Below are 15162 nucleotides of genomic sequence, written 5' to 3' on the forward strand. Positions count from 1 at the left end.
TGCAGCTGGTTCTGGCTGCAGCTGTCCCTGCATCTCCCCAGCAGATGGAGTGCAACACAGAACAGAGCACCTGGACCTGCCATCTTCGGGAAGGGCCACGATTGCTCTAGCAGTGTGTTTGGCAGTAGGTGGTTGGCAATGGACGTCATTCTTGCCCATCCTAAGGCCATCAGGGATTGCAGCTTGGAGCACAGCTGAGTGCTGTTCCAGACCTTTACCTTGTTCGTGCCATCACATTGTTCTTCTTGGGCTGCTGATTAACTGGGCTTCCCATGTTACCGTTCTTCAGTGAGCCCTTCCGAGCCAGCTCCCTCTGCTTCTCTGTATATGGGACACAAAGGGAAAAAGGACAATTAGGGCAACAGCCTGACTGGGCATCGTACAGCTGCAGAAACCCAGATTTGATAACTGCACGAGGTACAGCAGAATTAATATCAAAAATTATGACCTCTCCACCTCCTAAAGAAGAACACTGTAAAGGCTGGATGACCTGTGTCCCATTGCCTCCAAGGTCACCAGGACTAAAGCTAATATATCTTGTAGCTTGTTGACAACACCACACTAAGATGTTCATGGAGCTTCTGGATGAGGCCTAGCTGAGGCAGAGAAAGGACAGAGCCCTTGTCTTTGTATGGAGGAGCCAGCTGTTATATGAACCCTAAGAGAGTGCTTTGCGCTGGGCAGGGGAATTTATCCTGCTTTTTCTCCTTCTACTGAGGCTGCTGCTGAGGGGGCCACTGGGGGTAGAAAAGCATCTCCATCAAAGTAGCACTGTCATTTGGTATTACATCAGCCTAGTTTGACACCAGGCCTGAGACATTACTGTTTCTCTAGACAGCAACTCACCAGACTAACACATTCTACAGCACAAAGCGGTGCAGACTTCTCTGCTTCTCCTCCTTGCAACCTCTAATGTCCTCTGTCTTTTTTTCTCACCTTGATTCTTGGGAGCTTGCTTTCATTATTTAAAACGTTAAATACTTTGCAGCTGTATTTTAAGACATCATATTGTTTGCTTAAATTCTCAGAGCATGTTCTACTCATTGCTGAAATGCACCTTAAAATGTAGACAGTACTGTTGAGCTTTATGTATTCAGTGCAAAAGGGGATTTAATTTAGCTGCTTCTTTAATTCTTGTAACTTTTCAGCACAGGATCGCATTTAGAATTCAGGTCCTAAAGGTGAGCGTTCTGCAAGTATGTAAAGTGCCCAGCCTCCCGAGCTGGAGACAGGGATAGGGAGCAACATGAAGCCACAAAATCCAAGAGGAAATGGCCACAGAAAAACAGAATCACTTCAATTGGAAAAGACCCCTAACATCACTGTCCAACTGTCGACCTAACACCACCACGGCCTTTAAATCATGTCTGGAAGTACATGGTATACATTTTTTGATCACCTCCAGGGATGAATACCACTCCCTACCTGGGCAGCCTATTCCAAGTCCTGACCACTCTTTCAGTAAAGAAATCTTTTCCCGATATCCGATCTAAACCTCCCCTCACACAACTTGAGACCATTTCCTCTCATTCTGTCACTTGATACTGGGAGAAGAGACCAACACTCACCTCACTACAACCAAGTAACAAACAATAAGACAAGAGGAAATGGCCTCAAGTTGTGTCAGCGGAGGTTTAAGTTGGATATTAGGAAAAATTTCTTCACAGAAAAGGTTGTAAAGCACTCAAACAGGCTGCCTATGGAAGTGGTTGAATCACAGAACCACAGAGTATTAGGGGTTGGAAGGGACCTTGAAAGATCATCTAGTCCATCACCCCCCCTGCCAGAGCAGGATCACCTATACCAGATCACACAGGAATACATCCAGGTGGGTTTTGAATATCTCCAGAGAGGCAGACTCCACAACCCTCCTGGGCTGCCTGTTCCAGTGTTCTATCACCCTCACAGTGAAAATTTTTTAACTCATGTTTCCATGGAACTTCCTATGCCTCAACCTTAACCTATTGCCTTGTCCTGTCATTGGGCATCACCAAGAACAGCCTGACTCCATCCGCTTGGCCCTCATCCTTCACATATTTATAAACATTTATGAGGTCACCCCTCAGCCTCCTCTTTTCCAAACTAAAGAGACCCAGCTTCCTCAGTCTCTCCTCATAAGGAAGATATTCCACTCCCTTAATCATCTTTGTGGCTCTGTGCTGGGCTCTTTCAAGCTTGAAAGAGGCTGCATAATTCACAAAAGGCACCTCTACTCTGCCCTGGTGAGGCTACATCTGGAATACTGTACCCAGTTCTGGGCCCTTCAGTTCAGGACGGACAGGCTGCATAATTCACAAAAGGCACCTGACTCAGAAGCAAGGTTACAGGTTTCATTGTCTGTCAAGGCAGTTAAGGTCTGCATGAGTGTTTAAAATAGACTAGTGCTCTCCACTCTCTACTGATTGCTCACTGCAAGCACTAATGTTCTTCTTCCACTCAGATTAATCATTTGGCTGATGAATTTGGATTTTTGCTCTCTTTTTCCTCCCATGACTATTTCTATGCTACTCCATGCTGGAACAGCAGAAGAATGTGAGGAATCTTGCTCCTGGGGAGCAAGGAGTGGCAGACAGTATATGATGAACTGACTGCAACTCCCACTCCCTGCCCCCCAGTGCCTCTTCAAGGTGAGGGAGCAGAGAAAACCAGGACTGAAATAATACTAGGAAGAAGGGAGGGGTGGAAGGAAGTTGTTCTTAAGATTTATTTCTTATTATCCAACTCTGATGTGACTGGTAATAATTAAGCTGATTTCCTCAAGTCAAGCCTATTTTGACAGTAATTGGTGAATGATCTCCCCCTGTCTTTCGTTGTATTTTCTCTCCCCTGTCAGGATGAGAAAGGGAAGTCATAAGAGTGGCTTTGGTGGGCACCTGGCATCCAGCCAAAGACAATTCACCACAGATAATCTACCTGGCTCTATGCTTGAGTGGTGCAAAGCAACATTAGCTTCTGTTTCATTGGAGAGTTGGAAGAACACAGCTGTGCTGTCAGCCTGATGCTTCGGGGGATCTGGCTGCACCAGTTCCACTTTAATTTTCAGCGTTGTTCAGAAGAGAAACCCAGGGGATGTCACGTGTGTGTTCCTGTGTCTGTGTGTGTCGGGAGCACTGTACTCCTCTGAACAGCATGTGGGACAACCCTTTGTATGGTTCTGCTAACCACATCACATCGCACCCCTCCTTTCTTGTGCACCTTGCCACTTCATCTTTAAGACACTTTGTCCCCTTATGACATTAAAATCATTTAAAGAAAAAAGATGCATCTGCTTAGAGCAAGCTGCTACCTTTTTGCTAATGTCACATTAGCATGTTCTGCTCACTGACCCCAATCTGAGCCATGCAGCATCTGCTCTAAGTACTGCTTCAAGATAAGCTCTAGTGGTGACAAAATTACAGTGAAAAAAGCCCACAGAGCTTTCAGCAAGGCAGGAATAACACTTAAATATAAAGGAACAAAAGAAATGCATGTTGCAGACATAATCAGGACCATTAGTAGTTTGGCTTTGTGTCCTGTCTGACAATGGTCAGACATGTGGTACTTGCAAAGGACCTCAAGAAAATGGCACCCTCAGCACTCAGCAAACCACCCCTGCCCTGGTGCCATGGTGTGCTTTCTTTCACCTGCCTAATTTAGGAAGTGTGAGAGGACAGGCAAATAACTGCATGCTGACAAATGAAGCACATTCCCACAGGGAACCTCTGTTAGAGGAAAGTATGCCTGAATTGAGGGGTGCTGAATTCAAGGGAACTTGACACAGGGAACAGCTACAGCCCTAATGAAGGATTTCAAACACTGCCATGTTACTTAGTGCAATTCAAAATGGTTACTTGTTCAGCTGGCTGATGACTAGCTGCTTTACGATGATGGCAAATAGCAACGGAGCATCTGAAGCAGAATGGACTTAACATGACTATGGCCATGTTAAAAATCAGATTGGCATAAATCCACACAATAATTCCTCTGGTTTCACTGTTTAAACAAAATCATAACCAGTTTTAATGTTTTCCTGTTTTTAAAAAATGAAATGCTAAACAGCTTCTTTGGTACATGATGCTATGGAGGGGGCATTGGTTTTGCCTGCACTGCCCCATACCAGAATAAGCAGAAGTATCCTGTAGCCTCCTGCAGAACTGCTCTTTTGGTGCTATCAAGCAAAGCAGACAACCCAGGAGTTTGGTGACCAACATTCTGTACTATGCTGAAGAGCTATTTGCAGGGTCAGATTCCCCCCAGTCTACGGTTCCCATTTGCTGCAAGACAGTGAGTGACTCTGGCTACGGTCAGACCGTGGTGGGCGTAGAGTGCTTTAGTATGCCAATGCCTCTCACTGCCACCTTGCTTGACTTTGTGCATCCTCCTCAACTGAGGTAGCCTGACTGGCACAAATGCCATTCAATAGCATATGAGGCTGATTTACTTCCTTTTCACTCTGGGTTGGAAGTACACAGATGCTGACTGCCTCTTGTGTCTCAGCTGTTGCCTGAAACCTTGCTAACTCAGTAGCATGATCTACCTGATGAGCAGATACAGCTTCCTGTTATGAAGGCAATGCAGTGTGGCTCCATGGGAACTACTGCAGCGGGAAGACAAAGAAAAATTAATCTGTTGTGACAGAGTTGTATTTTTGCATCTTCAGGTCTATGAGATGAGATTTTGGGATGTATTTGCCTCTCTATCCCCTGTGGTCAGCCAAACTGTTTCAGAGGCTAAGGACTGCAGAGATTCCCTAGTGAATTCTACCTTCTTAATTAAGCCAAGAGTTTAAATTACAGAGTACATAAAATTAATCTGCGTGTTCAGACCCTGCTGAATGATGAACAAAGTTGTGAGCAAACAGAGGGAGAAAGAACAAAGCACTGACTGCAACTTCCACAGTCCCAAGTCCTGATTTCAGCTCACTTGCATCATTTAGCTCAAGGACATTAGCATGCATCTAGTTAACACTGAAACCCTCATTACCTTTCACCTCTGACAGAGAGCATTTGTTAGTGAGGACTGTGTCACTTCTTGGAGGGATTTCAAGGTATGCACATCAATAGGGGCTTTGCCTGCAGGCTCTTTAGAAAGGGAAGTATCGGAAAGCTGTATGCCAGAGTCATGTTGGTCCTAGTGAGGGCTGTGCTCCCGGGGATGATGTGCAGATATAAGTGGGACCACATGAGGGGCATTAGTGGAGCTGATGGCTGTGCCTCCCTGCGTTACAAAGAAAAGCAAAATAAAGCCAAATTTTACTAAACGGAGGTAGAAGGAACACAAACAATTCGTCTGCAGCCAGGCCCCTGTTCTGAATACAGGGAATATGGTTTCAAGCTGATATATGCTAGGTGTCAACGCTGATGATTCAGGACAGGCTGCCTGTTTCACCCAGCCTTATGTTTCGTTGGTCTGTCCACTCCTTGGCTCTCACCAATAGGCTTTGAGCAATTTTTAGCTCCCTTCATATACCAAGAAGGCCTGACCAGGTAAATGACCTAGGGAGTACAAAGACAATATTTGCATCTCTTATTCAAGGATTCAGCCCTTAACTTCTTGTATAGGAGCTACACAACAAGCAGTCACAGTGCACTGCATGCACAGCAAACAGGGCTCATTCATGGGTAATGCTCACCTAGACTGCTGCCTGTACATCTTACAGAGAGGCTTCTGATGGCTTGGCTGACGTTGCTTTTTGAGTTTTCCTTCAGAAAGTACACACCAAAATGAAGTGCCATGCTATTCCTCAGCAGAGAGGAAGACAGGTAAATGAGCGTTCTAATTCTGACCAAAGCTATCATTTACTCACATCACAATCATCTCAAAAAGTAGCTTTATGTTCCAGCAGCATGTCCTTAACCCCTAGCCATCCATCTCTCACTTTTCTGATCCTCATGTGATTATAGGAAAGAATGTCTTCTCTGTTTACAACTACTTTTGGACTCTGATCTGTAGAAGAGCAAGGCATCTAGTGCAGTTAGCCATCTAGCAAAGAAAACCTGTACATTTTAGAGAAAGAAACCCAAACAACCCTGCTTTGAACACAGAGCTTTCTACCACTTACTGGCATGACATAATTGTGACTAGTCTTTGTAAGACATTAAGTGGTATTTCACTGCTGGGGGAAACTATTTAACTGGTTTACCTTAAAGCCCCATAGAACATGTGGGGCACAAGGGGAGCAAAGAACTGAGATTCTTGTCTCCCGGTTCTCTGCCCAAGCTCTATCTGCAGCCATCTTATTTAGATGGGTTGCAGCTAAGTAGCAGCAGGCAGCAATTGATCTCTCTTCATCTTTGAACATCTTTATTTACTGATTTCAAAAGCATCTACTGTCACAGCTCCCAGCTCACAAGGGCATTTTTTTGTGATTCAGCCTATGCTTTTTCCCTTAGTTTTTAAGGACTCTTTGGACTTTTATTCCTAATGGCTGCAAAATATTGCATACAAAGACTTCATCGATCACTGTCAAAACAGTGTCAATTTTATTTAATCAGGTTTAAGATTGGGGTTTTTTGGTTGTTCTTCCTATTTACTTTCAGAAAGAGATCTATTTGGTATTTTCCTTTTAAAAGAGTATTTTTCCTGCCAGCCAGAACAACAAAGTTAGATACCTGGGGAAGTACTCACATTTTGAAAAGTCTACCTGAAAACTTTCATTTTATAAACTGAACTCGACCAAATATAATCCATAAAACTGACCTACTCTCTCTCCCTTGTATTTTAAAGAGACAGAGGGAATTAAGTTATTTTACCTGTAAAGAACTTCTGCAAATGCTCTCTCGTCATTTCTACTCAACTGAATCCAAGTTTTAATCAAAGCCACTCGCTTGACCTTACTGTACAGCATACTGACAAAAAAAACAAACCCAAAAGTCTATGGAATTCAATTTAACTCTCTTAATTCCAATAGCTCTTCTCATTTTGCTAAAGGTGTAGTCTACCAGATAAACAGAGTTAGTATCAGCACTCACACTACATTTATTATGGATCCTGATGTTCTGTGAAGAAGCATTAAGGTCACTGATGTATGTAGTAAGTGCAACGCGTATATAGGAGAGTAGCAGTACAAACTTGTTTAGCTGAAGTTACACAGATCATCATATAGTGCATATTTGTATAAAACCCACTTAAACAGAGTGACATAAGTAGTCTTGAGCTGCATACACAGTCAAATGTTCATGCTTGCTTTAATCTAAAATACACAATGAATAATTGGTCTATGGCAGAGAGCACACACTTTACAACCTATGTAACCACAGATTTAATTTATTTTTAATACGTTGTAATTGGGAAAGCTTTCACAGTCTGGCAGATACCACTATTTGGAATGATTTGTTGAGTTCCCATCTAGCAGCTAAAACAAATAAGGACAGAAATGTTAATGCCACAGGCAACACGGGATCTTGGAAGGGACTCGCAGCTTGCTGACTGCAGCATTCTGCTTGGAAAAGACCCTTGGACTTTTCTTGTTCCCAGGAGTGGACTGCAGCTGACAGTTCCAATGGTGTTTCTGGCTTTGATTTAGCAGCAAAATATCATATATCTGATCCATTCTCTTTTATAGTCTTCTGCACTGGGTTTCTATAACCTAACATGATTCAAACAAAATTTCAATCTAATATAACTAAAACAGATGAAGAAAGCCCATCAGGCTAGTGCACATGCTGAGTGGATATGATACTCCCCAACCGATCATGTTATCATAGAATCACAGAATGGTAGTGGTTGCAAGGGACCTTCGAAGATCATCTAGTCCAAACCCCTCTGCTAGAGCAGGGTCACCTATGGCAAATGGAGGCCAGTGACAAGTGGAGTCCCTCAGGGCTCAGTCCTGGGACCAGTCTTGTTCAACACCTTTGCTGGTGACATGGACAGAGGCATTGAGTGCACCCTCAGCAAGTTTGCTGATGACACCAAGCTGTGTGGTGCAGCAGACACGCTGGAGGGAAGGGATGGCATCCAGAGGGACCTTGACAGGCTGGAGAGGTGGGCACAAGCCACCCTCATGAGGTTCAACAAGACCAAGTACAAGGTCCTGCACCTGGGTCGGGGCAATCACAAGCGCAAATCCAGGCTGGGCAGGGACTGGCTGGAAAGCAGCCCTGAGGAGAGGGACTTGGGGGTGCTGGTGGACGAGAAGCTCAACATGAGCTGTCAGTGTGCACTTGCAGCCCAGAAAGCCAACCAGAGCCTGGGCTGCATCAAGAGAAGTGTGGCCAGCAGGTCAAGGGAGGTGATTCTCCCTCTCTGCTCAGCTCTGGTGAGATCCCACCTGGAGTACCGTGTCCAGTTCTGGAGCCCCTATTGCAAGAGGGATATGGACAAGCTGGAACGTGTCCAGAGAAGGACCACCAGGATGATCAGAGGGCTGGAGCACCTCTCCTATGAGGACAGACTGAAAGAGTTGGGGCTGTTCAGTCTGGAGAAGAGAAGGCTCCGAGGTGACCTTCTTGTGGCCTTCCAGTATCTGAAGGGGGCCTACAAGAAAGCTGGGGACGGACTTTTTAGGAGATCAGGTAGTGACAGGACTAGGGGGAATGGAATACAGCTGGAAGTGGGGAGATTCAGGCTGGATGTGAGGAAGAAGTTCTTCCCCATGAGAGTGGTGAGAGCCTGGAATGGGTTGTCCAGGGAGGTGGTTGAGGCCCCATCCCTGGAGGTGTTTAAGGCCAGTCTGGATGAGGCTCTGGCCAGCCTGATCTAGTGTGAGGTGTTGCTGCTCATGGCAGGGGGGTTGGAACTAGATGATCCTTGTGGTCCCTTCCAACCTTGACTTATACTATGATTCTATGATTCTAAATCAAACAGGAACATGTCCAGGCAGGTTTAGAACGTCTCCAGAGAAGCAGACTCCACAGCTCTTCTGGGCAGCCTGTTCCAGTCCTCTGTCACCCTCAAAGTGAAGAACCTCCTATGCTCCCACTTGCACCTATTGCCCCTTGTCCTGTCATTGGACATCACTGAGAAGAGCCTGGCTCTGCCCTCCTGACACATGCCCTTTAGATACTTAAAAGTATTAATGAGATTCCTCCCCCCCAATCTTCTCTGCTCCAGGCTAAACAGCAGCTCTTTCAGCATCTCTTCCTAAGGCAGATGTTGCAGAAACCTTCTGAGAAATCTCTCTTCTGCAGTATGATACCTACTGTTTTCTTTCCTGGAAAAGGGAAAGAAAGACTCCTACTTAGTGAGTCACCATTCCTATATTCTGCACCTCTCAACTGGACTGTCAGGTGTTTTTTTTTCACTAGATGGATTGCCTGATTACTATGAATCTGCCCCTAATTTAATACATTTCCACTTGGAGCAGGGTCAGGGATATCTGTGCAAGCCCCTGTGTGCACCATGACCTGACACTTCTCTCTCCAGCTGCAGAAGAAATTCCAAAAGCTGTTTGGGTGGTACCTGGGGCTGCTGGCAGATTGTGGGGGAATGGTGGTCTTTGGCACAGCTTGGCATTGCAGCCTGTTACAACAATACCTGCTGCAGTTCAAAGACTCACACTCCTCTCTTCTGAAGTCTAGCTAGACATCATGGAGAGAAGCAGGCAGTATATATCTGGACAGACATAGACCTCTTCAGTACAGTTCTCAAAGACTGTAATTTTGATACCCACACTGCCCTCACCTGGATTCGGGTGGGTGGCCCACACCATGGAGCAGTGGGAACTCCTCCCTTTCACTTTGCAGAGAGTTTAGAGAAAGCTCAAGGCTTCATCTCTGGCTTTGTCCTTTGCTGCATGCTTTAAATTTTGGGGCACATGAGGTGCTGTGATTACTTCCTTGTAGGGTATCTCAGCAGGGTGGGACAGAATGCTGCCACTGTCCTCCTCTAGCTTGGACTCTGCTTTGGTAAAGAAATCAGAACTGGGCATAGGGATTAGTCCCACATGATCCTAAATGCTTCCCATCTGCAAGAGATCCCCATTCTGTTTTCTCAGATAGGGCTGCTATCTGCCAGTGTTAGCCAGTAGGGGACAGTGGAGGAGATGATAGGATGATGTTGACAGTTATTTAGCGTTCCTTGATGTCCTCCTCCTTCCAGATTCAGGGCTGAGGGTTTTGCAGATGCCTTCTCCTGCCAGCTGTTGAAAGGACTAGTGGAAAAACACAGCTGCCTTGAATGGCAGAAGGAAACAGGACTGGCCAGAGAAAACTTACATCCCTGCTGAAACGCCTGAAAAATGTTCATAACCAGTGTTGATTCAAGAACACACGCATGTAGGGCTTGCAGTATCAGCTCTCACATTTTTTGCCTCATTATTTTTTCCACACAAACATCAACAACGTTTAGGTCATGTTATATATCTCACATTACCCCAGGCATAGAAAATAAGGATGATGGGATTATCTGTCCTGATGACAACTTCATTGTGAAGCAAAGTCATGACTGTCTCTGAAGAGCTGGGGCATCTGGAGGGAGTGGGAATGAGGTACCAGTTCCCCTGAGGCAAGAAGTTCAAGCAAGTACAGGGAGGACGAAGGAGACGTGGTATGTGTACATACACACACATTGAGTGACTCTCTCAAGATTGCAATCTCTTCCTCACACACAATATGTTGGAAAGAGCCTGGCATTTGCTAAGACCCAAATATAAATAGTTTTAACACTCAGACTTCCTGACAGTCTCTCCACTCCACTACACGAGCACACTCAGTGCCCAAAGAGGACTGGGGAAAGCTGTGAGCACAGCAAAAGGGTGGCAGAAAATACTCTCTGATTTCAACAGGGTTTTGCAGATGCTAACAGCTGCACTTGTGAGGTGAAGAGAAGGACAACTTTGGAGAATAAAAATCCTTTAACTTCTTTCCTAGCCAGCACCAATAGAGATGTGGAGGAAGCCCAGAAAGTGACAGCCTTGTCCTTTCCTGGGATAGCATTTAAGCCAAAATTCTGGAGCACTGGGATCTGCTGAGCTATCTTCAACAAGTCTCTTCTTGGGCATTGCATGCACTGGAGGAACAAGAGGAAGAATCATAATTTTCTGACCACACAAGTCAGCAAAGCTGATTGAGGAGATGTGTCCTGACTTGGAGCTCATATGGATGAAAAATGAGGAGAGACAGAAAAACCAACTCAAGATGGCATTTTTCTATTCCTTCCATCTGTTCCCTGGGATGCCTTCAGTCATACTGTCTCAGTTCAATGACAGAAACAAGGTTTCTTCCTACCAGGTCTCCAGAGTCCAGTAAAATACAAGGGCAAGGAAGCTGCATCTCCACTCCTGAGCATGCCTAGCTCTGACCGCATATGTCTGGTGGGAAAGGCATGGAGAGCCATTGCTTTTTCACATCCTTCTGGAGAGCATGGTATTGGAAACCAGAGCAGGAAGTATCTTCTTCTGTAAACTGCACCAATTTGATGCTTAAAAGCAGTGAACTGGAATAAAGGAGAACTCTCAAAAAAATGCCTCTGCTGCTTCTGTGCTGGTGAGGGCACTTTGTAACAGCAAACTTCAGTAACACAGAGAGGTGAATTTGGGGGTTAAACCTACCAGTTTGCTCACTGGAAAAGTTCTTGGTGGCTGGGATAGTAACTGTATGGTTTTCCTACTTGCAGTCTGCTTACTTTGGCTGACCTTGTGGAAAATCACGTTGAGGATTCACCATCAGTTCTCTAATGTGATCAGCTGCAACAGCTAACACAAAGGTCAAACATTACCTACCAACAACATTGCAGGGTGCTGTAGATCTGGCAAGGCATCATCACAAGAGTTCTCAAGCAAAGTCAAGTGTCTCCAAGTGAAGGAAGAAAGCAAAAGTCAGATGCTGTCCTTGGGGCGACTCTCTCTCTGGAAACTGGAGATCACCACTTGAAATCACTTGGGTGACTCCAATACTGCTAGACTGGCACTGAGTTCCCTAAGTAGGAAACCCCAGAGGCTTTGAAGGACTGCCCCAAAGAACTAGTTTTACAATGGTATCCATTTACAGATCTTGACATTACATGACCCACCCTCTCCTTCCATCTAACCACCTCATTTCCTTCAGAGAGCACAGCCTAGAGTACTAAGCCTTTCAACAGTCCTGTTTGTTAATCACTGCTAAGGACCCTCCTGAACATTAACCACATGTTGAGAACTTAGCAAGCCAAAGTAATTTTTGAGGTGAATTGAAGGAATTGATTTAGGGACCAGAACCCCAGACACTGTCTTACTGATAGAAGGAGATGCTTTAACCCTGATGGGTGGCAAACCCTGGGAACAGAGTGCAGCTAGAAGGAAAACACAGACAGGTTGGCTCCCTAGATGCCACTGTGACCTAAGGGAGTTATGCAGGGACCTGATAACAAGAACAAAGCAAAACTTGGGACAGAATTATGGAGCCCCCTTATCTCTTGCTTGATGGTTGCTTAAGCCTTGGAAAAAATATATGCGTTTGTGTGGTACTTTCTCTCTGTAGCCAATCATGAATTTGAAACTGTAGTATGGACATACCAATGACCAATTACAAGCTGCCTTCTGATGTTATGTTAACCGATATAAAGAAAAAGCTTTGTACAATAAATCGACAATTGGCTTGCATCAGGCCTCGTCCTGTCTCTCACATCACAGCAGTGAATGACTGGAAGAAATGTACTTACGAATCTTTATTTTTAGAACCTTGAATATTCTTTGCTTAATTTTCACAATTATGTAATCCTGCCTCCAGATTAGAGAGCTGGTATAGGGGGCTGACAAGTTGATTTTTTTGTTGTTGTTGTATTGTGCCTTTGAGAAGTTTCTGTATGTTCTGTAACCTTGTTATATATAACAATTAACTTTTCTTAAGTATTGCTTTGCTCCAAATTCCAAGACCATGAAAGAGAATTTATTTGTTCTGGCAAATAAGTAAACATCAGTTTGCTCCAGACCAGCATTCATTTCACAGAAGCACAGAATTATTGAGGCTGGAAAAGACCTCTGAGATCATCAAGTCCAGCCTATGACCCAACACCATGACATCAGCTAAACTATGCCACCAAGCGCCACATCCAATCTTTTCTTAAAGACCTCCACACCTTTAACAGTTTAGAGCATAAGCCCCCTGCCTTTACTCCTGACCTAAAATCCTCATAAAAAGATCAATACAGGGTTTCCAAATTATTAAAACAGCAGATATTATTCTTCAGATTGGATTTTAACTTTCTCTTGCTTAAAATCCATTTCCCTGTCCTACAGAAAAAAATGTGTGAGATGTATATGGGAAAACAACATGGGATAGGATAAAAATTCACCTTCTCCTTCTCTTCAATTGTTAGTGTCACAAAGAAGGTGTGTGACAGACAGCCTCTCAAATGTGATCTATTACTGCAAAGTCCTCTTAAAAATTGCAATCACAGCAGAATAAAAAATCCCTAAGTCAGTCTAAGATTTAAACCTCTTTTCCAATGGTTGGCTGAGATATCACCAGTGTCAAGAAAAGCTCAAACTGGACTATGAAATGGAGGTGATGTACAGCTGCTTTAGCAGCTACCTGATTGTCACCTGCACTTCACCTCACATGAACACATACACGACTGTCTTGAATTTGGTTCTGCTTTGTAATATTCCATTGTTACACTTTCTGAATGCCCTTGCTTTACTATGACATAGTAGGTACAAGAAATCAGCTGCTTGCTGATATTAAAAGATAATTCTGCATTGAGATCCATGGATAATAAGTCAGGAAATACATCTGTAGAAGAACAAATTTCCCTGTCTGTGCAGTCAGTAAGAGATACAAGAAAAGGAAAAAATTAGTTTTAATATGTTCTTAAATTAAATCAGTGTGCAACCAAGGAGAATTAAAGAGGAAGAACCGAGAGTAATAACTATAAAATTTTAAAAGAAGAAAACTTGCAATGAGTGAAAATCAAGTAGCAAATTGGTTCGTGATGTCTACCAGCAGATATTCTAGTGCTTATGGATGAGGACTGCTTTGTGTCAGTGCATGCAAGTTACAGTAGGATTTGCAGAGGTAGACTTGGGTGTTCGTACTGGGAACCTAAGAGAATATCTAGAAAGGATTTAAATAGGCTTTCCCAGCAGCGAGTAGGAAGTATATGCCATCTAAAAAAATAACTGCAGTCCTAACTAGGAAGAGACTCAAGGGATACTTCCATTTGGAAAGGACCTCAGGAGCTTTCTAACCTAATGTCCTGCTCAAAGCAGGATCAAACACAGCATCAGACTGAGATACTCACAGCTTTATTCAGTCAGGTTTTCAAATCCTTCAAGGACAGAGGTGAAACTGCCTCCCTGGGAAAAGTTTTCAAGTGCTTGACTGTCATGGCAAAAAGGACTTCCTTTAGGTGGTTAAAGTGAGAAAATAAACAGGTTGGGGATGAAGTACCCACCAGATAGTATAGGCAATTTACTGCCAACTTAGGCAGATGGATACAATTCCGCACTAGCAGAGAGGAGGTTTCATATGAGGCTTTTCAACACCTCTTACAAGTCTCTGCATTGTTCTAGTCATTGCCTATCTAATGGTTATTGCCAGGTAAATGCAGACAGCTAGTGCTGTCTTCTCCTTATTTATTCCTGCCCTTTTACCTTTTCTCTGCCCTGAAGTAGAGGAGATTACAGCCTGGTTCTAGGTCAGATGAACATTCTTTAGATTCTTTGGAGATAGTTTCATTCACCTAATCAGTGAGACCCAAAGCAGTCATGGCCTTTTCTAATGCCATCAGAACACTACTCTTTAGGGAGATGGAAACTCTGCTAATCAAGAATATTTAATTGCAGATAAAAAGAAGAACATTTACAACAAACAAGCTATGATCACCTGCTTCTCTTACTGATTATCCCCATTCAATGAAGAATGGCAAAACCCAAAGGACAGACTTCTGCACATAGGCACAAGTGAGTTGGCTACATGCACCAAGAAGAACTGAAAACATCTGCCCACACAGAAATAACTGTGCCAAACTTTTATTTTCACATTTTGCTTCACACCCTGTCCCACAGATCAAAGGCTGCCTTAAGCTACATTTCATCTTGAAAAAAATAACTGAACTTGAGTCTTCCATGAACTGGCTGAAAATCCACAGCTGAAAAAAGCACAGCTGTTTCATCACTTGAGCCTCCCAAACCTTCTGCAACCAAAATCACCTTGTAAATTAGATATGAATTTGTGAACAGTTTTGGAACCTCCAATTACATATTCTTGTAGTGAACTTACTAAGCATCACTTTAAATATTAAATATACTAGCCTTGCTGAAGA

At 43.9% G+C, this 15162-nt stretch overlaps 1 protein-coding gene across 4 annotated transcripts in view; it reads right to left on the reverse strand.

Moving 5' to 3' along the window:
• Nucleotides 1–15162, reverse strand: part of FAM219A (family with sequence similarity 219 member A) — a 96540-nt gene that overhangs the window by 5365 nt on the left and 76013 nt on the right. For 2 of the 4 annotated variants that reach the window (XM_054398018.1, XM_054398017.1), the window contains exon 3: nucleotides 219–316. In XM_054398018.1, coding sequence (XP_054253993.1) covers nucleotides 219–316 — 98 coding nt within the window. Of the gene's footprint in view, nucleotides 1–218; nucleotides 322–15162 lie in introns of all 4 variants that reach the window. The other 2 variants (XM_054398016.1, XM_054398015.1) reach the window with 1 other exon arrangement.

The sequence above is a fragment of the Indicator indicator genome, chromosome Z, assembly GCF_027791375.1.
Source record: "Indicator indicator isolate 239-I01 chromosome Z, UM_Iind_1.1, whole genome shotgun sequence".
In the NCBI taxonomy this organism is placed as follows: domain Eukaryota; kingdom Metazoa; phylum Chordata; class Aves; order Piciformes; family Indicatoridae; genus Indicator; species Indicator indicator.